The 25,084-nt window shown below is 46.7% G+C and overlaps 1 protein-coding gene across 3 annotated transcripts in view; it reads right to left on the reverse strand.

Moving 5' to 3' along the window:
• Nucleotides 1-25,084, reverse strand: part of KIF26A (kinesin family member 26A) — a 240,406-nt gene that overhangs the window by 84,421 nt on the left and 130,901 nt on the right. For all 3 annotated transcript variants that reach the window (XM_053282826.1, XM_053282825.1, XM_053282827.1), the window contains one exon: nucleotides 23,704-23,870. In XM_053282826.1, coding sequence (XP_053138801.1) covers nucleotides 23,704-23,870 — 167 coding nt within the window. The remainder of the gene's footprint in view (nucleotides 1-23,703; nucleotides 23,871-25,084) is intronic.

Raw genomic sequence — 25,084 nt, forward strand, 5'->3', positions numbered from 1 at the left:
CTAACACAACCTTCACAGGGTTGTTGTGAGGAGAAACTCAAGTATGTAGTACACCGCTCTGGGCTCCTTGGAGGTAGAGCGAGATATAAATGGAATAAATAAATAATAAATAAATAGAGTATTCAGCTCCAATCAGAGCTTCACACAGGCCCAACAAACAATGGGTCAGGGATACTTCCTGAGCAGGAGGAGAGGGCCTCCACTGTGTCTTACCACCTCCATATCCTAGTGCAAATGACAAAAGACCCGCTTCTCCCCTAAGCCTGCATGCCAGAAGAGAACCTGAGGGGACTGGTGGCAACCACAAATAATGGCTGGCTAGTGAGCTAAGCCTGGATTTGTGGGTCCCTGGGTAATGGGACTGCACTATAGATTTGCCGTGCCACACACCAGTGACTTATCAACAGGGCCGAAGTACACCTCCCTTTGGCATCACAGTGATCACACACACACACACATACACACACACACACACACACGGCCAGTAACCAGGCAGCATTGCTTCAAATAGCTCCACGGCCAGCCATTTGTAGCTGAGAAAAAGGAGATGAAAGACACAACAACTTTTATGCTTGCTTGTATACCACAAGAGCAACTACTGCCACACAAAAAAAGAAAGAAAAAGAAAAAAAGAACCCATGTAGTTTAATCTTTGGGTAAGCAAGACTGCCAGGGACTGGCCCGTGTACAGAACATTTAATGTGGTATTGAAAATGCAGTTACTGCGAAATCAACAATGTTTACACACCCTATTGAATGAACCAGACAAGCTAAAGCAGGCAGAACTGCATCAACTCAAGCACGCTCCTTCGAGATCTAGACAAACAAACAAAATAAAACAAAACTAAGGGCATGATCCTATCCTTTGGAAAAGATTGGTTGGAACAGCATAGGGTCTGGTGTAAGCCCCTCTCCACCGGTGGAACTTCACATTTTATTTAATTTATTTATACATTTGTATCCCACTCTTTCTCCAAGGAGCCCAGAGAGGTGATTATGTTTTGTCCTCACAACAACCCCGAGAGTCAAGTTAGACTGAGAGGGAAGTGGCTGGCCAGTGAGTTTCATGGCGGAACGGGCATCTGAATGGAGTTTCCCCAGTCCTATTCCAACACTCTAACCACTACACATACCACCTCCATCATTTTCACTTTAGCTAGGGATTATGGGAGTTGTAGTTGACAACATCTGGGAATCCCTGTTACAGGGAACAGTGCTACAGGCTTCAGAATTCTGCACATGAATATAGGTAAAGTGTGCCACTGAATCGGTGTTGACTTCTGGCGACCACACAGTCCTCACTAATACTAATCTGAAATTTCCACTCCATTACCACAAATGAGGTTGCATGGACAAGGCACCCCAGACAGGTCAATGGGGCAGGGCTGAATACCATCAAAGGATGCAGCCACTGTAGCTCAATGGTAGAGCTTCTGGTTCGCATGCAGAAGTTTCAAGCCCTGTTTGCTCCAGGTGGAGCTGGGAAAGACTCCTGCCTGAAACCGTGGACAGCCACTGTAGATGGACCAGTGGTCTGACTCAGTAGGTCACACAACAGTTCACACAGCTGTTAAGTGAGTAAGATAAGCGTCCTATCCACCTTCAGGGGTTGTGCTCACTCCCGGTTTTCAGCCATGTGTGAGTTAGAGGCTAGGTCAGAGGAGGGGGAAATGATCATGTGGGCAACGGGTGCAGGCATTGATGCCGTTTCCACCTACCTTGGTAATATACTGGGGAGAATGACACCATCGGAGCCTCCCACATGATTGCTTTCCCCTCCTCTGACCTACCTTTTCACTCGCACACGCTCAAAAATTGGCCGTGTACACAGCTCCCAAGGGTGGGTAGGGCACTTGTCCTGCCCAGCCACGTGAACAAGCCTACATAGGAATATAGGAAGCTGCCTTCTACAGAGTCAGACCATGGGTCCATCTAGCTCAGTATTGTCTACACAGACTGGCAGCGATTTCTCCAAGGTTGCAGGCAGGAATCTCTCTCAGCCCTATCTTGGAGATGCTGCCAGGGAGGGAACCTGGAACCTTCTGCTCTTCCCAGAGCGGCTCCATCCCCTAAGGGGAATATCTTCCAGTGCTTACACATGTACTTTCCCATTCGAATGCAAAGCGGGGTGGACCCTGCTTAGCAAAGGGGACAATGCATGCTTGCTACCACGAGACCAGCCCTCTTCTGCCTCCTCCGCCTAACATAAGGCAGCTTCCTATGTCCCATGAGTGCTGCAAGCCTCTTTCAGGTCTCTCTCCCAGCCCTTCAGATGCCTCCCATGTCTCCCCTCCTCCGCTACCTTGCCCTGCCCTTGCTTCAACTCTCTCTGTGCCGGCTTTTTAAAGAAGACAGCAACGTAATGCAATCGCAGCAGTGCTGCTGGCCGCTGCCAAATGAAGTCCCTCTGCCAGCAGAGCCCTTGACACGCTGCCCTGCCATTCAGGATGGATTTGCAGGGAGGAAAGCCACTTCCAGCAAGAGTTCCTCGCACTTCAATGGCTTCTCTTGCCAAGCTGATGCCTTGAACGACAGCTTGCAAGAGGCCTACTCAGCACGACAGAAACCCCAATAGCATTCTGATGGACGTCTTAGGTGCACTTCTCGCATTGTGTTTCAAAGGTATTGCCGGGCTCACCCTCTTCACCCCCACCCTTAAAAAATAAAATAAAATCCATGCAAAGTATTTTGTTTGAGTAATGCATGAATCTGGCCCTGAGCCAGACCCGTGAACTTCAAAACTCCAGCAAAGGTTTGGCAGTTCATGGGTCTGGCCGAGAGCCAGATGTGCATATCACCCCACTTCAGCGAGCCATTTGCATGCCTTTTGAAAGACTTGAGCATTATCCTGTGTATTGAAACGGCAACATGAGGAGCAACCCTCAGTTCTTCCAAATGTGATGAGGAACATCAATTCTTCTGAGGCAAACAGTTGGGAAATAATGATGGATTACAATGTCACTGTTACGTCTTAACCTGCTGACCTCCACCTTTATTTCAAAAAGCCATTTTAACCTAGAAACTGAGTTGGGAAACAGTTTGCAGATACCACTCAGTGAACTTCCAGTGAGCATTCCTCCTTTTTTCTGCATTGTATTCATTCCGGATCACTCCCATAAACGGCATTTTAGTCATAATCTGGTATGATTGATTGCTGCAGGTGAGGCTGTCATTTGCCCCTTTGAAAACAAAATAAAAGGCTGGTTCTCACAACCAGCAATAGGGTAGGACAAGCGTCCTACCCAAGTTTAGGAGTTGTGCGTGCTCCCGTTTTGTGTTTGTGTGCTTGTAAAAAACCTAGGGAGGGGGAGGGGAAGATGATCATGGAGAAGGCTCACGCTTGGCAGGAGGGCTCCGTCCTACCCAGAAGCTGTACCCAGCCGTTTAATGAAGGAAAGTCCTCCTCCCCAGGCTTGCATATAATCATTTCCCCCACCTCCTACCTGGCTGCACACAAACACAAAATGTTAGTACACACAGCTCCCAAATGTGGGTTGGATGCTTGTTCTGTCCCAATAACAATCATGGGAACTAGCCTAAAATAAAATGAACTAAAATAAAATAATTAGTGTTCGACATCCTGACTCACCTTGCATGTATACAGCAAAGGAAGCACATGTATAGCCATGCATTCCAGACTAATGTAGCACAGGCGCGCACATGGGGGTCATTTTTGTCAATCTCCTCTTCCCTATGCCATCTGAAAATATTGCCCCGAGAGCTGCAAAATTCTCAGTGATATATTTTTGGGTGGCACAAAGCAGTGCCTTAATCTAGCTGCACATGTGCTGCGCTTGCTAGAATACTGCCTAATAATAATAATGGCTGACATACAATGCAGGGTGACATAAGCAGTTCAGCACCTCCTGTGCCTCTGCATGTGTCTAATGCCACCCATGGTGTTGCAGAACAGTGTTGTTCCACTCCAGCTCAAAATTACGCAACCGCAGTTCCATGAAACTGCCTCCATTATTCCCAATGGAAGCCGTGTTGCAGAATTGTGGCTCTGCGATTTGTCAGAGTGGAGCAGGCCTGTTGTGCAACTCTGTGGGTGGGGTTTTCGTGACACACACAGGGGAGCAAGACATCAGTGGAGAAACCCTTTACTTTATTGGACTTTGCTTGGGTGTCTTCAATCACCCAAGCAATCACTGGCATTTTCTGGACCGAAAGCCAAATTGTTTACTCAAGGGGATCCTTAAGTCATTCTTTGATTTATAGACTTTAATGGACACTGACGGCAATAAACAATCTCACAAATCATAAATGTGCTGGTATTCTGTTTTTGCATACTAGGTAGCATTGGAGATTTTTCATATTCATTGGAATGTACTTCATTCCTAAGTAGTTCTGGAACCGAAAATTACTTCAAGTGGAATTTGAACAAAGAGGATTTCAGGGTGCCTCCCCAGGAGAGATCTATCCACATTCCTTTTCTGGATATATTGTGACGAAAATTAGCTGAGAAACTATACCCTACTGATGTTAACTGGGACTTAAGTATTTCGCTGTGTACTTTAGTTCTAACGGGCTCAATAGAATATAGCCACGACAAACTTCCAACGACTTGTGCCCTGCTTTTGCAGGTTTCAGAGACACAAGCATTATCAAAATTAGAGTTGGCATAGAGTTTTTTTCAGTCTACTTTCTAGGATACAGGAAAAACCAAGTTGTGTACCCAAATTACTCTAACAGTAATAAATAATAATAGTAATAAATAGTAATAAATAAATAAAACAAACAAATAAAAATAATAGTCAATATTTGCATGAATATTATTCATGGGTACGAATTCTTCTGAGTCCAGTATGTTGCCAGCTGGGTGTTATGGCCTAACCAGTTGCCACCCCCTCTCCCAGTAGTGACTCCAATACTGAGGGGGTGGAATGGGTGCCAGACTCCACCCTAGATCCGACTAAGGCAGTGGAGTGCAGGGAGGGGAAACCCACCTGGCCCCAGCTCTAGAGAATGCCACCAAACTGGAAGCCAAGAGAGTCCTGGGGCTAAAGGCCTCTGAGGAAGTCCCCTCAGGGTCAGAGGCCCCTATGGCCCAGCACCTGGGAGACCCAAACGTGCCACAGAGCCAGCCTTTCTTCCATCACCACATCCCCTAATAGCAGCATGCCAGCACCTCCAGCAAGCCAGGGGAGAACAGCTTGAATGGAGGTGTGTCGGAATCCAGGCAGTGCCCCCTTTGAAACTCAAAAAACACTAGAGAGATCCACCAAACAATACTATGAACAAATATTCACATAATGGATAATCCATGTACAAAATGTCGATGTGGATGTAAAGACGCCTGTCAGCCTTGATATAATAATTATGGTGGTCATATTTTAATATGTGTATGTTTTCTAGGTACCCTGTTTCCCCGAAAGTAAGACCTACCCCGAAAGTAAGACCTAGCAGTAATTTCTGATGTACCGCTAATTGCCCTAGTGCATTTTTGGGGGCTAAAATTAATATAAGACACTGTCTTATTTTCGGGAAAACACGGTATTAAGAGGTTGCAGTAGGAATTAAAATACTAAAAAAATGTTCAAGAAGGACTTCTACCTCATGACTAGCTCTAGAAGACATCCAATATAAGCAGACTAGCTGGCATGCTGAAATATCTGACAAAGAAATTCTCTAAAGGATTATACACAGGGGTACTGTAACTGTATGGACATTGGGTTTTATCATTCATATATTTTGTACATGTATTATTATCCATTAAGTTAATATTTGGTATTATTAATAGTGATTTATATATCATTGTTTATATTATATCACTATTGCTTCTATTACTAGAGTGTTTATTTGTTATAGAGTTTAGTCATAGTATTGTTTGGTGGATCTGTCTAGTGTTTTTTTTAGCTCATTCCAGATCCCAGTATGCATTGTTTTTGGCTGGTCCTTTTAAAAGTCAGACACTCCAGGCATGAGGCAGAGTCTGGGAGGAGTTGTCTGAGCTCCAAAGCACTTAAGAGCTGTCTGCCTTCAGACAGTGGCACGTCAACTTGTTCCCTAGGAGCTCTCCAGGGTCCTGCACAGCCTCACTTCAGCCTTGACTCAGACTCATGGGCAGCTAGGACAGGACACTGGGGAAAAATCTAAGAAAAATCAGGTGTGCCTAAAAGTAAAACTAGACATTGCAACCAAAACAGAGTTCCCTTTTTGCCTTGTAATGTTAACACAGACAGGTGGAGTTAGCAACCAATCAAGTTCCCTGCCTCCTATAAAATTAGAAAACAAGAGTGTACATAGCCCCTGCATCTGGGTAGGAGGCATCTTCTACCCAAGTTCTGATCATGTGAACAAGCCTATTATGTTGTAAGATTGCACTTATATCCGTACACTCATTCATATCTTGGTGTGAATGACTGCACCTGCATTCATTGTGCAAGGGATCCTGGGTACAGGGCCCTCAACTGCATGATACAGAAAGAAAGCATAGTGCTGTATCTGTTCAACATAACATGTGAATAATTGTTCCTGTGTACAGATCTGTATGTGTGTACACTGTACACTCCTTGTACAAGTGATGAATGTAACATGTGAATAGGGCTCCTGAATGTAACATGTGAAATAACATGTCTCTCAGCTCCCATCATTTGCAGACAAGAATGTTAATGAACTACTATTCTAATGAGCTTCCAGCATTGAAGTGCAGATTTATGAGCCCCACATCCAAGTGCAGGTCTTTCCTCTTCACCTTCTAACAAACCACACCCCAAACCCACACAATCTTCAGGATCACCCTCCAATATAGTGTAAAGAGCTTAGATCAGAAGCAAAAAAGGAAAGAGGAGCTGAAAGAAAGGGACTTCCTCAAAAGGAACCAATGTGCTCACTAAAGCGGGTTGTGTGCACCTAAGTGGCTATTTGGATCCAGGCCATAAAGTACAGGATTCATTAGAAGTGCCGTAGATGATAAATAATAACAAGGGGAGATGCAAAGCTGTTGGAATCCCATGTGGAGTAAACATGGGAGAAAAACAGTCAATGGCAACACTGAAACCATGCTCCCTTTTAATCCTGGTGTTGTTATGAATAGTAATGCGGGATGTAGGTAAAGCATGTTATTAGAGCATCATCTGTAATGCAAAGATTAGCATCTCTCTTGCATACAGCACCCAGGGGCAAGCAAACAAAGTTGGAGCCACTGAAAATCCGGCCAGGCCCACGGGTTCCACAAGTGTATATTATGAGTGCCAAAATGCTTTCTATCATTCAACAACAAGGAATCAAAATTATTCCAGTCGAGCAGTGGGTGGATTTTTATCATTCGGGCTGTCAAGGCTGTCATCTCCAGAGAGGCATTACAATAGTTAAATATATAATAGTACTGAAAAGCCGGAATGTCACCAATAAAAAGGAGACGGAACAGGTGCACACTGTCAAATTACCGCCCGCTTGGAAAGTCACGATTATCACTTTAACGAAGGAATGCTGCCTTCCCCAGCGAAGCGAAGCCACTGAACGCAACAGCTGCTTCTTCCAGACTGGCGGGGGGTGCCAGATCAAGGAAACTAATAAAGGGACGAGGTTAAAGGAGGGGGGAAGTTAAAGGCGAGAAAAGGAGATCTGGCTGAAATGAGCAGGTGATTTTGAGATCAGATAAATGAGACAAAACTGAAGGGCAGGGGGGAGAGAAAAATAAGAGATTGCTACAGTAATTTTGCTAGGAGGAAGAGAAAGGGGGCATGGGAATGCACGAGGGAAGGAGAACAAAATAGTCTTGTTCACACTGTGATAAAGCATCCTACCCAAGTTCAGGAGCTGTGCACATTCACGTTTTCTGCTGGGTAAAAAACCAAGGTAGGGAGTGCAGGAAGTGATAAGCAACTAACCTCCCATTGGCTAGGGTTTTTACCCCCTCCTACCTCTAACAGCTGTTGTGTGCAGCTCCTGGGTAGGATGGAGCCGTCCTACTCAGAGAAAAGGTAGCAGACCATCTTTACCTGTGCCTCCTAACTTGTTTTTAACTCACAGATGAGCAGAAATCAGAAGTGTGTACTGCTCCCAAACCTAAGACACTTCTTCTACCCTATTTATCACCATATGAATGAGCCTGATGAGTGAGGAAAAAGGCAGAACAAGAGAAAGAAGCAGATGAAAAGGAAGAAGGAAGTGGAGGAGTTAAGGGTTGTAGGGAGGACTCTCTCTCAGCCCTATCTTGGAGATGCCAGGGAGAGCACATGGAAACTTCTGCATGCACACATGCAGATGATCTTCCCAGAGCAGCTCCATCCGCTCTGCAGAAGGTCACAGTTTTAATCCCTGGCAGCATCTCCAGGTAGGGCTGGGAAAGATCCCTGCCTGAAACCTTTGGAGAAGCTGCTGCCAGTCAGTGTAGACCAGGGATTCTCAACATTGGGTCCCCAGATGTTACTGGACTTCAACTCCCATAATCCCCAGCACCAGTGAACTTTGGTTGGGGGTTATGGGAATTGAAGTCCAATAACGTCTGGGGACCCAATGTTGAGAATCCCTGGTGTAGACAATACTGAGCTGGGTGGACTCAACTCTGACTTGGTATAAGGCAGGTTCCTATGTTCCTTATGTGCATTTTCTAGGTACTAAAATTCTTACACAGTGGCCAACATGATGCTGGGGGCCCATCAGGGCTGCTGCCCAACTTTAAAGGAAGCCACGAGGGTGTAGTGACAGGGCTGCTGCAGAACAACTTTAAACTGCTTCCGGTTTTTAACTTTTTTACTGGTCCTTCCATCGCTACAGCATCAGGGCTGCCTCTGAAGTTCTGCAGCAGCCCCTGTGGGTCCCTCGCATCAATGAAGGGCTGCCCGTCATGTTGGCCAGTGACATTACCACCTCATTTCCATAGGGCAGGCGTGTGTCTGAAATCTGTCTGAAGGCTCCCCCTTCTGAATTCAAGTGAGGAAGAAAGCACATACTTAAATAATCCTCTGAAGCTTTTTTTAAAAAATAAAGAAACCAGCCTGCACAAAGACAAGCAGTAGCTCAGGCACAAAGCTAGGCTAGAACTCTGCTTCTGGAATAAGCTAACTTTTCACAAGTCAGAAGTTACATACATGGCAGAACATTCAGTAGTATGTTCAAAAGTGGTATAGTCCCTGGAGGACTGTGCCAGATAATTCTCCTGTGTAGATCCAGCCTTTAAGACACTTCGGTTTCCATTCTATTCCTTTTGGTTTCGATTCTGCTGTGGGCATTTTAATATAATAGTATTAATAGTACTTTTCTTGCCACTAGCAGAAGGCCCTTAGGGCTCATACAGATGAGGGATGGCACTTTTTGTTTAAGGAAGTGAACAGATGATGGACAGTGTGATAAACCATAAACCTCCCAGGCTGCAGAGTTCAGCTCTCCCTGTACACGCCAAAGTCTGACAGCAAAGGGTGCCTAGATGCAGTCAAGGATGCTTCATTCTCAACAGACAGAGAATACCAACGATCTTCATTTCCAGGAACAAGGGTCTCTTCTTTTCATCTGTAAACCAGTGCCCCAAATATAGCAATAGATTTCCAAAGAGATACTGACCCCACCCCCTTCACTCATTATTTATTTATTTATTCGTTCCATTTTTATGCCGCCTTTTGTCCTAACGCTCCAGGGCGGCAAACGACAAGTTAGCTATAACAATAATAAGATTTCAATAAAGACACTGTGAAAATAAAACAGCGATTAAGGATGAGCACATCCTACCCAGGGAGGAGAGCTGGTCTTGTGGTAGCAAGTGTGACTTGTCCCCTTTGCTAAGCAGGGTCTGCCCTGGTTGCATAGGAATGGGAGACTACATGTGTGAGCACTGTTAGATATTCCCCTTAAGGGATGGGGCCACTCTGGGAAGAGCACCTGCATGCTTGCATGCAGAAGGTCCCAAGTCCCTCCCTGGTGGCATCTCCAATATAGGGCTGAGAGAGACTCCTGCCTGCAACCTCGGAGAAGCCGCTGCCAGTCTGTGTAGACAATACTGAGCGAGATGGACCAGAGATGGACCAGACTCGGTATATGGCAGCTTCCTATGTTTCTTTGTACTCAGATGTCATCCTCAGCTTCAGCATGAGATAGGTGGGGGAAACCTCCTATGCAGCTGAGGCTTGACAGATGAGCAAGCTCCTCGCCTTCAACACCGTCAGATATCAAGAAGCAGACAATAAAACAGCAAACTGCTCAGCAATGGTCTAGGTAACCAGGATGAGCCCCAATCTGGCACCACGCATAATCGGAAACCACTCAGCAATGGGGTGGGGAGTGATGATGAGTACTAATTAGACCAGACGGACACACAATAGCCAGCCATTCTGTGCTTTAAATGAGAGACTATGCTGAGCACTAGTTAGACTTGATAGATGCACAATAGTCTTCCCGTCCCTGCTCATTTCAATTGGGAACAAAGCACAATTAAGCCACGTCTCTGTGCCTTGAAGTGGGCAAAAGAAACACAGAGGGATAATACTAAGATCTGGACCAAGAGGCTGGCAACACTTTGGGAAAATCCTCACAAAAATTACACACTGGATCTGTTATTACAGGTAGTGTCCCAAACTAAGACGTTCTGCACCTTTCTGCACTTCCTGACATACAGAACAGATGTTGGACACTGTGGAAAAACCGACTCTGGGTTGCACAGCAAGCACTTCGGTTACACAGTTTTAGACTGCTGGTTTTTAAATGGGGACCAACATATGAGCAGGATATTTACATTTTTAAAAAAACAAACAACCAGCCAGAAATTCAGCATCTTTCATGTCCAGTTGGACTGGGGAGGTGAACTGATCTTGGGGTAGCAAGCATGAATTGTCCCCTTTGCTAAGCATGGTCTACCTTGGCTTGCACTTGTATGGGTGACTGCATGTGAGCCCTATAAGATATTCCCCTTAGGGGATGAGGCCAGTACTCAGAGGAAGGGCATCTGCATGCTAGCATGCAGAAGGTCCCAGGTTCAGTCCTTGGCATCTCCAGGTAGGGCTGGGAGAGACTCCTGCCAGTCAGCATAGACTAAGGCTGCTCAACTTCCCCTCCTCCAGCTGTTTTTGGACTACATCTCCCATAATCCCCAGTCACAGTGGCCAATAGCCAGGGATTATGGGAGTTGTAGGTCAACATCTGCAGGAGGGCCACAGTTGAGCAACCCTGGCATAGATAAAACAGCTAGATGGACTAATGGTCTGACTCAGTACAAGGCACTTTCCTGTGTTCATATTCCTACGGTATTGGCAGGTTCAGATGTCATGGAAGCAGGGGCAGCAGCGGGAGCACATGCTCAACAGCAACCAATGGTTCTTCTGTAACTTGCCACTGCCCTGTGAAAGAGCAATGGATATTCCTATTTGATAGCTTGCAGGGGTGGGCGGGAACCAGTGTTCCCTGTAACAGTATCTCCTGTGTTCCCTGTTGCTGACCATAACTCCCATCATCCTGAGGCAAAGGCCATTGCAGCTGTGGGTGATGGGAATTGTAGTCAACAACTACTGGAAACCCACGTTACAGGAAACACTGGAAGGGACTAAGGCTAAGAGGCATGGTCACCCCCCATTTCTGTCTGGGTCCTCAGTCTCCCAGGCAGTCCTATCCCATGTACCATGTTCCATTCCCTTTCCCTTGTGATCCAGGCCTTTCAACTCCCACTGCCGCCACTCCATCCTTTGCTTTCTCTCCCTTCCTCTTGACACGACTCCCCCTCCCACCACCACATACACCTGCCTGCCTCCAGATTGATCTCATTCTCCATGCCGATGCCCCTTCTGATCCCATTGGCTCCGAATGCCCCCTTGTTAACCCCCATCTCCAGGTTTGGATTGACTCTCCCATTCACGGTCTCCGTCACCCTCCTGGCTGTTCCTTTCTGCTCTGATCGCCATTTGCTCCCGTCTGAAATTGCCTGCTTTCTCCCACCCTCCCTCCTGTCTGATCGCTCAGTCCCCCTCCTGATATTCAGTCTATTAACCTCCCTGACTTCTCTGCTGCTGTCAGCCTTCGCCATCCCTCCCTTTCCCGACTGCCATCTGCAAACACGTTTAGCTCCAGTCCTCCCACTCCTGCACGCTGCAGGTCTCTCCCCCTAATCCCCCTTTTTCTCTTGCACTACCATCAGGCCCCTGCGAGTTTATTGTTCTACATATCCTCTTTATTTGCCTACCCCAGAAATTAAACTCTTCGTGGTAGGGAGCCTGTCTCCTCTATGCTCACAAAACGCTGTCGAAAAAGCACAACACTGTCTTAAGAGAGGCTTGTGTCGCTTTCCCAAGACTCATTCCTGGCTTTAAGTAAGGAACAAAAGCTGGTTTTGATTAAGCATGTATTTCCAGCTAAGGGGGATGCTCCCCTCCTCTTGAGTGCCAAACACAAAACCAAATACAAGCCAAGTAAACAATATTTTGTTTGCCATTCATTAGAGAGCGAGAGACACTACTTTGCTGCCACAGAGACTAAGAAAACACAGGCCAGAGAGTAACGCAAGGCAACACAAGATAACATTTTCCAAACAACAATACCACCTGGGCTAACAATATTGTTCTCCGCACGTGCAAAGCATCAGTGGATCCAAAGGCACACACAACCCAAGTGACTGCTTGCAGAAGCAATGTTTGCAGACACTCCACCGAAGGAGAACGCGATCCGAGATCTTTTGCAGTGCCACAGAAAAAGCTGGGCACAACCCTATGTGCTATCTGAAAGATCGACAGCCGCAGTGCAAGTGATCTTGGGGTGCACATCTTAGGGTGCAGACAGTTGGGGAGGGGGATACGGCAAGGGTAGACCAGCCCTGGCCAAAACAACTAAGCGAAGTGACGTTCGCCGAGTCAAACCTTGGTCTTATCCAGCTCCATGTTGAGGGTTCCCACTCTCTCTGCAGATGAGCAGCCGCTCGTAGCTGGGTGGCCAGATTGGCTGACCACACGACTGACAGCTCCGTCACAGAGCCGGCAGGGGCGGCAGGGACTGGGGGCCGCGTGGCCCCCGGAAGTCCCAGGATGCCCCACGCAAGCGCGCAGGGCATCCTGGAGAGACCTCCGAAGCCGGGAGGCTGCTTGCAGTCTCCCGGCGGGGGTCTCCTCATATGCCGCCGCGGCACAGAGCCACGCCATAGCGGCACACGATCAGAAAACCTGGGTTAGTTGAGTGCTCGCTCTGCTAACCTGGGCTAAGGGGAGGGCTACTGTGGCAGGCTAGCCGTCAGAGAACCACCGGGCTCAACGGGGGGAAACCGGCCTGGGCTTCTTTAGCCCAGTTTGCTCCCATCGTAAGAAAAGCCTCATTGTCTGGTTGTGACTGGCAGGGGCTCTTCAAAGTCTCAAACGTCTGTCCTGAGACCCCATATCTTTTGTGTATCTCATGAGTTACCGAGGGTTTCTACTGATGTGAAGGCCCTGGCGGGGGGCAGAGGAGGCAGGGAAAAAAGAGAAATCCAATTTTCCCGTTTCCCCCTCCCCGAAGCCCAAGAAATACATCCAATTTCCCCCTGCTTTTCCCCCGAAGCCCAAGAAATACATGCTTTCTCAGTGCCTCTAAGCAAATACATTTAAACTTTGTAGTCAACCAACTATTCTGAGCAGATCTGAGTGGCTCTCAATAACATCAAGGGACGGCACAGCACATAATGGATGATGTCTTCCATACCACGCACACCAGAACTGTTTCTCATCCAGAGTATTATTATAGCAACCAAATAAAAACATAGGAAGCGGCCTTCTACTGAGTCAGACCACTAGTAGACCTGGTGCAATGTTGTCTGCACTGACTAGCAGCATCTGTACAGGGTTTCAGATAGGCATGTTTCCCAGCCCGACCTGGAGATGCCAAGGATTGGACCTGGGACCTTCAGAATACAAAGTGTGTGCTATACCCACTGAGCTACAAACTCTTCCAAAGCAGAACACAAATTTAGCAAAGAATGGACACACATTTGTCTCAAACCCAACACAACAGTGGCTGTACCACCCTGAGTTGAAAATGCCTTCACTGTGTGTGTTTGTATGGGTCACCTACTTTAGTTTGAAATATTTGATAGAGGAGACAAGGTCCCACAGAGAATTCAGTTATACTTCTGTCCATTGCTTGGAAGCAGAGGATACTGTTTGAAGATTGTTTGGCTGGCTGCATTTTTGTACAGTAGAAGTATGAAAAGTGAAAATTCAAAGTCTTAATTACCTACCTCTCAACGAGGCTGTCCACACAAACGAAAACTGGGTAGGACAAGTGTCCAACCCAGGTTTGGAAGCCCTGCACACTCCCAATTTTGGTTGTGCGGTAGCAAACTACTAGGTAGGAGGAGGGGAAAGTGACTGTGGGAGACAGGAGCCGGGTAGGACATTCTACCCAGCTTTCACAGCCAGCATTTGACCAAACTGGGAGGAAAAGCTGCCTACTCAGCTCCTGTCTCCCACACAATGAGGCTATTCTCACGATTAACAAAAATCGGGCTAGGAGAGCCTAGCCCGATTTTTGTTAATCGTAAGAACCACCGGGCTCACAAGCAAGCCCGGTGGTTCTTGAGCGGCTAACTCGCTCAAGAAGCCCGCCCCTTAGCCTGGGTTTGCAGAGCGCTCTGCAAACCTAGGCTATCTGCTCGTGAGCAGCTGCAGCATGGCTCCGTGCCGTGGCTACTCGCAAGTAGACGCCTGACCGGGAGGCGAAAAGCCACCTCCCGGCTCCGGGGGTCTCCCCAGTATGCCCTGCGCACTTGCACAGGGCATACTGGGGCTTCCGGGGGTCGTGGCCCTCGCTCCCCTTCCAGGGGTGCGGCCCCCGCTCCCCTCCAGCCCCCGCCGGCTCCGTCACAGAGCCAGCAACCGTGTGGGCGGTGATCCGGCCGCCCAGGGCTCCCTGCCCAGTCGTCTGCGGGGAGAGCGGGCTTAGCCCACTCTCCCCGCAGTTTCAGCGAAAGTGGGTCTCACAGATCGTGAGACATAGGAGCATAGGAAACTGCCATATACTGAGTCAGACCATTGGTCTATCTAGCTCAGTATTGTCTTCACAGACTGGCAGCAGCTTCTCCAAGGTTGCAGGCAGGAATCTCTCTCAGCCCTACCTTGGAGAAACCAGGGAGAGAACTTGAAACTTTCTGCTCTTCCCAGAGCGGCTTCATCGCCTTAGGGGAATATCTTGCAGTACTCCCACTTCTAGTCTCCCATTCATATGCAACCAGGGCAGACCCTGCTTAGCTAAGGGGACAAGTCATGCTTGCTACCACAAGACCAGCTCTTCTCTCCCAATCCTGCCTCAATCACTTCTCCCTCCTCCTACCTAGTTGTCTACTCCCACACAATGGAAAATTAGGAGAGCGCACTGCTCCCAAACCTGGATAGGACACCTTTCCTACCCAGATTTTGGTTGTGTGAACAGCCTCAATATCTGTCAATCTGGATCTCAACATATCTTTGGCTTGTTCTTTAGGGTCTCAGATAGAGAAGGGTCTTTTGTCACGCCTGTGACTCTTTTTAAGAAGAGATGGTAGAGACGGGGTTTGGAACGATCCATATGAGAAGGGCTGGGAATTGGGGTAACTTCTGCTGTTTTCATGTGGCAAAGGTTTCCTCTGAGTATGTAAAACAAGATACTGGACTAGGTAGGCCTTGGGCCTGATCCAGCAGGGCTGTTCTTATGTTCTTCAAGAATCATGATCTTCCACATCTTGCAGAACTTTAATCAGCACATGATAAATCTGAGACGTCATCATATTGGGGAGTGAGGGTATATTCAGAACAAAAATGTTCACCATGAAAATAAAGAGGGGCAAAACTCACCCTGGAGCAGTTTTACCATATGACAACAGGAACAATCTGCCCTTTAACAATCTCCCCTCATTTAAATGAATTTCCCTACTGTCACCCTTTATATCACTCAAGGACCACTCCAATATAAAATTTTCTCCAGAAGTCTAGGCTTCTACTCTTCACTTCGTAGCCTCCAGTAATTCCCAACACAGCATCATTCAAGGGCTAACTCGGTATCTGATGAGTCACAGAATCCATTTGCTTCTAGTGACCTACTTAACTACTAACCCAGTTATCTACTCTCCATCTGTCAAGACGGGTTTTAAATCATGCCAGCTCTACACAAAGCTGCAGTGCCAGTTATCCCCAGAGGGACAGGGTGAGTAAATGTTCCTAGCTATTAAATATAGAAAACCGTAGGACTACATCAGCAACTCAATAGGGAAACAATGCCCGCATTTAACAACTAAACCAAGACCTGGGATGACAGCTTTCAGTGATTTAGCTGCTAATATTTCAACACCAGCTATTTTTAAAATGTGTGGCATGTTTCGGTGCAGTTCCCCTCCCTCCGTGAAATTTCTGGAAAAGTGCTGATCATCACGGGAGTAATCAGGTTTAACAGGTTAGAAGTAATATATGCTTCCAGGATGCTTAATACATCATAACCTTCCTTCATGGAATTTGAATCCTTGTCATTCCGAACTACTGATTTTTAGGCTGATGCTTTTAACACGTTTCTATGGTTACCACCCAAGGTCACATCACAGAAGCTTGGGCAGCGAGCAGTTCAAAAAGACAAAAGGCGGTTCTCATCCTTTGCTGTATTAAATAATGTATGAATGTTAAGGCACTCATGTGGGGAGGGGAGGAAAAGCAAAGGGTACGCACACCTCAGTCCGGGAGCTCGCTTTCTCAAAGACAGCACAGGAAGCATGGTGATGATTTAGAGTGCTTTGACTCATTTTCATTTGGGGCAAAATATTGATGAATATATATTCTGACCTCTGATCCACATAGGCAAATCACTCTGAAGTCTGTCATAGGTGATGGAATGAGTCCAAGGAGAGCACACAGCCACAGAAAGCATTCCACTGTAGAAATGTTTGCGGCGGGCATGACTATTATGCTAAGCAGATGACAGAACAGGAGGGCACAGGAGAAATGAAGTGCCTTGATGGGATACATCAGGAACTGAGTGGATGGCATGAGGCCATGACCCTCCTCTCCACTGCCCCTGTTTCCTTTACGGAGAGGTACAACCTATGTGTGTTTACTTGAAAGTAAATCCCACTGCATTAGATCAACTTCAGCCGATTTGCCCGCTATGGCCCTAAGAGATTGGACCTGGTTATGGTAATCCATGCATTGGTTACATCTAGTCTTGACTACTGCACTGTGTTCTACATGGGGCTACCCTTGAAAATGGTCCAGAAATTTTTACAGGTACAGAACACTACAGGAAGTCCTCAGACTTGCCATACAATTGGTTCCTGAAAACGGTGTCTGAAGTTCAAACAACTTAACTTGGAACTGATTTTGTTAGAAATGTTTGAATTGTGTAGTGAAAACAATCTGCAGATGCCCCTGTTTTTTCATGCTGCTGTCAGAGGTGCTGTGCATGCAGCCAAGGAGTTGGTGGCAGAGAATCATAAGCTGTTCCCATCACCACCCGCTTCCTTCCCAGACCCTTCCTGGCTATTTGCCACTTTTCTGTAGCAGGAAGGGAAGCAACTGGGTAGCTCACCTCCATCTCCTTGCTGAAACAAGGTGGCTATTTCCAAATGTCTCAAGTGCCATTTGTCTTACCTCGGAGCGTCTTACGTCGAGGACTGCCTGTACCAATAGGCACGAGTCACTGCAAACCCATTTCTAAACAGCAGCTTCTCTGTGCATAAAGCCAGAGAACCGGCCACACAGATCAAGATTCTGCTGTGTGAGATCACATGGGCTCTAAAACCCGGAGAGGGTGGGGTGCTCCGTCTTCCCACCCATCGACTGCCATCCCTAAATGGCACATGCTCTACTCAAAGTCCCCTGCCAACCGCAACCCTGGCTCACAATGAACCACCCAGCAAACCACTTATCGGAACTAATTGAAGCGTCCCAGCCGCAGAAGAAAAACACATTAGCCATTTCGCGCTTGTGCTAATATGGCAGTGCTTTTCTTGCCATTTCATTAGCGGCCCACTGCTCCGATCGCCTAATCATATGCTCAGTCACTGCTCAATCAGTAGCCGGAGTCCTGACAAGCTGTCCTGCCAGGCCTGCAGCTGATAAGGTGTCTGCTCTCCCAGTCACTTCAATTATTGGCTGTATTTTATGGTCATTCTAATGGCCAAATGCTTATCAGCAAACCATCAGGTGCCTGTAATAGGAAAGTGACCCTCAGTTTATATGTACCATTATTGCTCATTAGCGAATAATTAGATTTTTTAAAATCTGCAACTCAGAGGCATGCAAATATGACTGAGCATCCTGCCTCTGGAAACAGTCCACTAAAGGCTCTTTCTGAAGATAAAACATCCAAGTACGGTTCTAGGCATTCGAACTCTTGAGGACATAAAATATGCCTCCTGACTAATGGACTCTGAGTACAGTCATATCTATAGGAAGATTTTTGATCTCCAAGATGGCTAGAGAATTTTTCAAGATGATTTTGAGTGGAGGGAGCGGGCCCAACCCAGCAAAGCAAAAGAGCTTTTCTTCAAAGCACAGCACCAAAGCAGGAACAAAGATGATATATACAGGGCTGCAGAAATCCACTAGTCTACTCATCTGTGGCGAGTGAAAAATGATGCCTGACGAGTGAAAAAAGTCCTGATGAGCAATGTACCAGCATAGCTTGACGAGTAAAATATTTTGTCTGGCTCATAAACTGAGCCAACATTTCTTCACCCCTGGATATTCGGTTCTCAGTATTCCATTTCTTCCAATATTCTACCACATGCTCAAGCGACCAAGACACAGAACAGAGCATGGAGCTATGCCAGGACTGCACAACTTTGACCCTCCTACAACTCCCATCATCCTTGACTATTGACCACTGTGGCTGGGGGTGATGGTAGTTGTAGTCCAACAACAGCTGGAGGACCCAAGTTGTGAAGCTCTAGGCTATGCAGACAGGAGAATATCTTATTCTCAATTAGGGATGTCATGACAGTCCGGCTGATATCCCTCCCGCACCTCAAGGGTGTCCTCAAACTCACTTTTACACTGCCTCAGTTATTAGCTGTCATCGCTTTGTGAGCAACACTTGGCAGTGGTGGTGGTAGTGGGGCTTCTCTACTGGGCTCTAACTGACTGGGACCCTGCAGAAGGCTGCAGTGTGGTTCTGGGCACACAGCATGCACGCGCGCGCACACACACACACGAAGTAACAGCGGTCCACACCTTGGCCCACCACCACCATGTTGAGTGTTCCATCATCCTCTGGTGAGAGTGCTATAGGCCACCTCCAACCTCAAAGGCAGGATGCCTCTGAGTACCAGTTGTAGGGGAGTAACAGCAGGAGATAGGGCATGCCTTTAACTCCTGCCTGTAGGCTTCCAGTGGCATCTGGTGGGCCACTGTGTGAAACAGGATGCTGGACTAGATGGGCCTTCTTGGGCCTGATCCAGCAGGGCTGTTCTTATGTTCTTATGATGCGAGGAACCCTACCTTTCTCTCCAGCAGGGTAGACAACCCCGGTTCTCCAGCTATTGCCGAACTACAATTCCCATCATCCCCAGCTGCAATTTATTGTAGCCGGAAATGACAGAAGTTGTCGTTCAGCAACAGCTGGAGAACCAAGGTTGCATCCCCCTGCTCTCCAGGCTGGAGTTGGGGAGGGGTCAGGGATTGCCCCTGCAATCACGCTCAGCTTCAGAAGGTTCAACACAACCAAATGTTTAATGTTGGTTTTAAATAATTTTAAAATTAATGATTGTAATGTTTAAATGATTGTAATTATTTAATTTAGTTTTGATTTTAATTGTTAATTGATTTTAATTGCTTTTGTTTTGATGTAAACTGCCCTGAGCCATTTTTGGAAGGGCGGTATATAAATCAAATAAACAAACAAACAACAAACTGTGGTAGATCCCTACCCTGATCATCATCAAGCGGAAGGCTGCATCTTGGCTTCTTGAAGCTCAGAGGTCGAGGTACTCTAGAACAGCCCAGTAGGCCAAAGCCCAAACAAACCTGCCATTTTGGCAACAGACAACAGAGCTCTCCTGAGCAACAAAACAAGCCCCAGATCCAACTTTGGAAATCGGAGCGTGGGGCGGGCAGCGATCATCCCCGCAGCTGCACTCAGCTTCCAAGGCCCTCTGAAATCAAAGGCAAATGCCAGAATCCCAACCTCATCCCAGCTCTATCACCTGAAGAGTGGGAGAAAATGGTTTGGGAGAGACAGCATGGTGTAGTGGTTAGAGTGCTGGACTAGCACCGGGGAGACCCAAGTTCAAATCCCCATTCAGCCATGAAACTAGCTGGGTGACTCTGGGCCAGTCATGCATCTCTCAGCCTAACCTACTTCACAGGGTTGTTGTGAAAGAGAAACTCAAGTATGTAGTACACCACTCTGGGCTCCTTGGAGGAAGAGTGGGATATAAATGTAAAATAAATAATAATAATAATACATACATACATACATACATACATACATACATACACACATATGCACACATAGTTGGAGCTGTAGCTCAGAAACCAAAAGCTCAGTCCTATGCCTTCTGCTTGAGAGGAAGTCCCGCTGAGTTAGATGCGAATCATTTCCAGGTGTGTTGAGCTGCAGGCATGTATTGCAGGGGTCAGCAACCTCGGTCCTCCAACAGTTTACAAGTCCCTTCATCCCCAGCCACAAGGTATTGTTTATTGACTGGGAATGATGGGAGTTGTAGTTCAACAACAGCTGGGGACCCAAAGTTGCCCACCCCTGGTGTATAGGATCCAAATCTCCCACTGCCCCACAATACACACAGAGCTGCTACTGTTCCAAAGGTGGGGACAATTTGCGGTGTGCCCCCCAGGCAGTAGCTGAGGAGGCCCCGATCCATACTGAGACCATGTTAAATCTCCCTTTCCTCATGGTGCAGTTCTGATCTGAATCAGGCTCCTTGTGGCTCCTAATTATGTTCAACAACCACCACAGAAGTGTAGATCTGTGCTTCACGTCCTTTCAGAAGTCTATTTGTGCCCTCCTTGTAACAGTAGTTGGACTCTGATAAGCATGCGTCTCCTGGGAAATACCCACAACTCTACAACTTCAGGGATGTCCCTACAAGCATGGCTCGTCTTCCTTCAAGGTGGACAAAAATTGATGCTCATACCTGGGAACTCCAGAGCCCCTTTATTGCATCTTGGCCCTGTAGCTAACGTTTAAATTTTGTTAAAGGGGAATCTTTCTTCTTTTGCCAGTTCCCAGCTAGAAAGCTACTGTTCCTGCCAACACCTGCGGTTCATATGCAGGCAGGAACATCTTGCGGGTGGAAGACTGCTGATCTGGCACTGAGTTCACCCCACAAAGACGGAGGTGGCTCTGGAGTTTTCTTTCCTTTCAAGATGGAGAAGAAGGGAACTGAGCTCTGATTCGGATTTTATTCTGGTGCTAAGAGTGTGGGGGTGGGGGAGAGGGAGAGAGAGAGAGAGAGAGAGAGAGAGAGAGAGAGTGTGTGTGTGTGTGTGTGTGTGTGTGTGGAGGAGGAGAGAGGGCATGCCCTCACCTCTTGCCTGTGGGCTTCCCAGAGGCAGAGAGAGAGAGAGAGAAAGAGAATGAATACACTTCCTTTCAGGTTAATGAATAAGTATATCAAAGTAAATACAAGAGCGATACATAATTAAGTCTGATGAAGTTGAGCAAGCACTTTTAAACAAGGGCTGTTGACTCCATATGCAAATGCACTCTGCATACATTCTACTGTACAAAACAAAGCACATGCTGTCTAAGTTATGTAACAACTTGTGGGCACCCTCTATAAAAGAAAGATGAAATCAGCGTGAGAAAAACGGAGGAATTCACGGGGAAACCATGCGGGCCAGCAAAACACAGCTTCAACTGACTACAGAGAAGGCTTCTAAAAGTTAAAGAAAGTCTTTAAATTGTAGGAGAGACACTGCATGGAAGGATCATCGCCATTAAGGTTGTCTCTAGACTACACATTTATATTGCATTTTTAACCAATTTTATTTGTCACTGCTTCTCATAAAGAATGCAATGTTTTGTGGTTAGGAAGTTGCTTTTTATACTGAGTCAGACCATTGGTCTATCTAGCTCAGTACTGTCTACTCTGACTGGCAGAGGCTCTCCAAGCAGGAGTCTTTCCCAGCCCTACCTGGAAAAGTGAAGGAATGAAACTGGGTCTTCTGCATGGAAGAATGCAGATGCTCTTCCACTGAGCTACGGCCCCATCTCCTAAGGGGATTATGTTACAGTGTTCACATTTCCACCGAAATGCAAACCAAGATGCATCCTGCTTAACATCAGGGACAATTCGTGCTCACTACCACAAGCAGTTCTCCTTCGAAGGTGCTGGGAATTCTGATAGGACTCTCAGACCTCACTTCAGGACTATAGTTTCCAAAGCTGCCTGAAGAGAAGGAATTGTTTAAAGATTACACATCTGCAGGGTGGATCAATCCCATGGGCTGGTTCACACGATCAATGTAATATGGGTTAATGGAAGTTCAGTAGAACACCTGGAGTGTGCATGCTCCAGCAGAGCACGTTGTGTGAACTCAGAAAAAAATTTCCCCAAATGGTGCCAGGCCAAACCTACATGAAGCCCACACAGAGGTCATTTACACAATCAAAAAATATGTTCTACCTAGGTTTGGGAGCTGTGTGTGCTCCCAATTTTTGGTTGTGTGGAAGCGGGGGATTGCTTGACTAACAAGCAGAAGGTTGCCAGTTTGAATCCCCGCTGCTACTATATCGGGCAGCAGTGATATAGGAAGATGCTGAAAGGCATCATCTCATATTGCGTGGGAGGAAGCAATGGTAAACCCTTCCTGTATTCTACCAAAGAAAACCACAGGCCTCTGTGGGCACCAGGTGTCGGTATTGACTTGATGGCACACAAAGTGATAGTGTGGAAGCAAGGAAGGAAGAAAAGCTACCCAGGTTTTCCTCCTATCTTGCTTCCACACAATCACTTCTACCCAGATTGTTCTCCTGCCTTGCTTCCACACAACTGAAAATTGGAAGGACACACAGCTCCCAAACCCGGGTAGAACGCAGTTTCCGACTATGTGAATGACTGTGAGTGAGTCAAGAAAGGCTAGTGGGTAATTGATGGGCTCCCACGGGGTACTCAGATCCCTCCTGTCACTCCACATTACGGCTCTGCTATCTGAGGATCACTAGCTTAAAGCCAGTGCACCCTTAGCGATGTGTCCACTGCAGAAGGGGAGTGAGGAGGGTGAAGACCCTCCTCCTAGGCCCCTGATTGGCTGGCTATGTGCTGAAGCTCAGCGCAGGAGAGCAACAGCAGGAGAGAAGGCATGCCCTCAGCTCTTGCCTGTGGGCTTCCCAGAGGCATCTGGCAGGCCACTGTGGGAAACAGGATGTTGGACTAGGCCTTGGGCCTGATCCCGCAGGGATGTTATTATGTTCTTACCCCTCCTCTCAGCTTGATTGACAGGCTTCAGAAACTGGTCCAATTAAGTTTCTTAATGTGTGTGTGTGTGTGTGTGTGTGTGTGTGTACACGCACAAGGGAGAGAGGGAGGGAACATACGCACAAACGATCTAAATGGGGTACCTACGGTAAAGGTGTGCCACAGAAGAGTTACACTTGTTTAAAAAACATTGGAAACCCCTCTTCTATTGTAAACTGCCTTGAAATCCTTTTTGAGTGAAAAACAAAATACAAATTTAGAAAACACTAAAAAAAAAAAAGAAGGTAAGTAAATAAACAAGCTCTACCATATTTGATTGGCTGAGCTGACATCTGCAAAAGAAGCGCAGCCACCTTTTGGTTTGTAGCCACTGAATACCAACTAGCAATTGTGTAAATCATAAAGGTGAAAACTACCTTATGAAGAATGATGCCGCAGCTGAAGTACCTGAAGAGACGCCGGCAGGAGTGACCAAACTCTGCGAAGTCAATGAACCACCAGCCCCGGCTTGGTCACAGTTGTTCTGCCCTGAGGTGACTTGGATATTACAGCCTTCCTTTCCACACTCTGCTGTTGTAGCCTCCTGAGGGAGAACCAACATTAAGAACAGGTGTTTACAGATACAGTCACTTAGATAAAGGGAAAGATAAGAAGTCATGATTAAAACTGAAAAACCTCTTGAGACCTAGAGCACTGTGCTGGAAGATGGGGTGGGCAGAAAGGAGAACAGGATTTTCTAGCAGATCTCTGGGTGATCTGCAGTAGATCATCAAGGGATTTCTGACTCCTATTTGTTTAAGAACAGCAGCAACAAAAAGACTGTGTCCAATGCACACTTACCTGCCTGATCAATGGGCAAGTTATGTACCTCTGAGCCTCAATATTTCCCAGCTATAACATTTTGTTTTGTTTAAAAGATTTATATATCTCCCCCACCACCCAGCACAATACTGCTTGGTGCAGCTCACAGCAGTAAAAGTAATATAAAATTCGAAACAATAAAACACAGCATAGAATAAAATCAATTAAAACAAACCAAATTAAAAATAAAAATCCATTAGAAAGTCCACCGATTTATAACTAGAAGATTTGGAAAGTCTCTTTAAACAGGTGGGTTTTGAGATCCTTTTTAAAAAAACGTAAGGGAGGTAGCATGGCAGATATCTTCTGGGAGGGCATTTCAGAGCCAAGGGGCCACAACCAAAAAGGCCCTGTCTGTCCTCCCCACCAGCCAACTCTCGGTCAATGGTGAGGCTGCAAACAGGGCTTGAGATGATGAGCGAAGAGACCTGGCAGATAAAATGGAACTATGCTTAGGAATGCAGGCACAACTTGTTATCAAAAAAACCAAGGCTCGGCAAGGGCTAAGCCTTGTGTTAATTGCTTCTCTATGGTTCCGTCTCCCTCACCTACAAGTACATATTAGTTGGTTGCCTTTGATCAGATTAAAACATAAGAACAGCCCTGATGGATCAGGCCCAAGGCCTGTCTAGTCCAGCGAACATATAGAAATACAAATGTGTATCTGAGTTACTAGAGTTTTATTATCTCTAACAACTCAGATACAGATTTGTATTTCTATATGCACAGTAGCCCGGTGTATAACTGATGGGATGAAAAGGGTAACTGTCTCCAGCCCGACTGATTATTTTGCAACTGGCTCCAGTTAGGAATATAGGAACACAGGAAGGTAGATATCTTATAGAGAGCCCTTTCTCACAATCGGTGAGAAAAGGCTCAAGGGAGACCAGAGAGGAAGGCTGCTTGCACTTACCTCCCCGCAGATGATCCCTGAAG

The sequence above is a fragment of the Hemicordylus capensis genome, chromosome 1 (assembly GCF_027244095.1).
Source record: "Hemicordylus capensis ecotype Gifberg chromosome 1, rHemCap1.1.pri, whole genome shotgun sequence".
NCBI lineage: Eukaryota > Metazoa > Chordata > Lepidosauria > Squamata > Cordylidae > Hemicordylus > Hemicordylus capensis.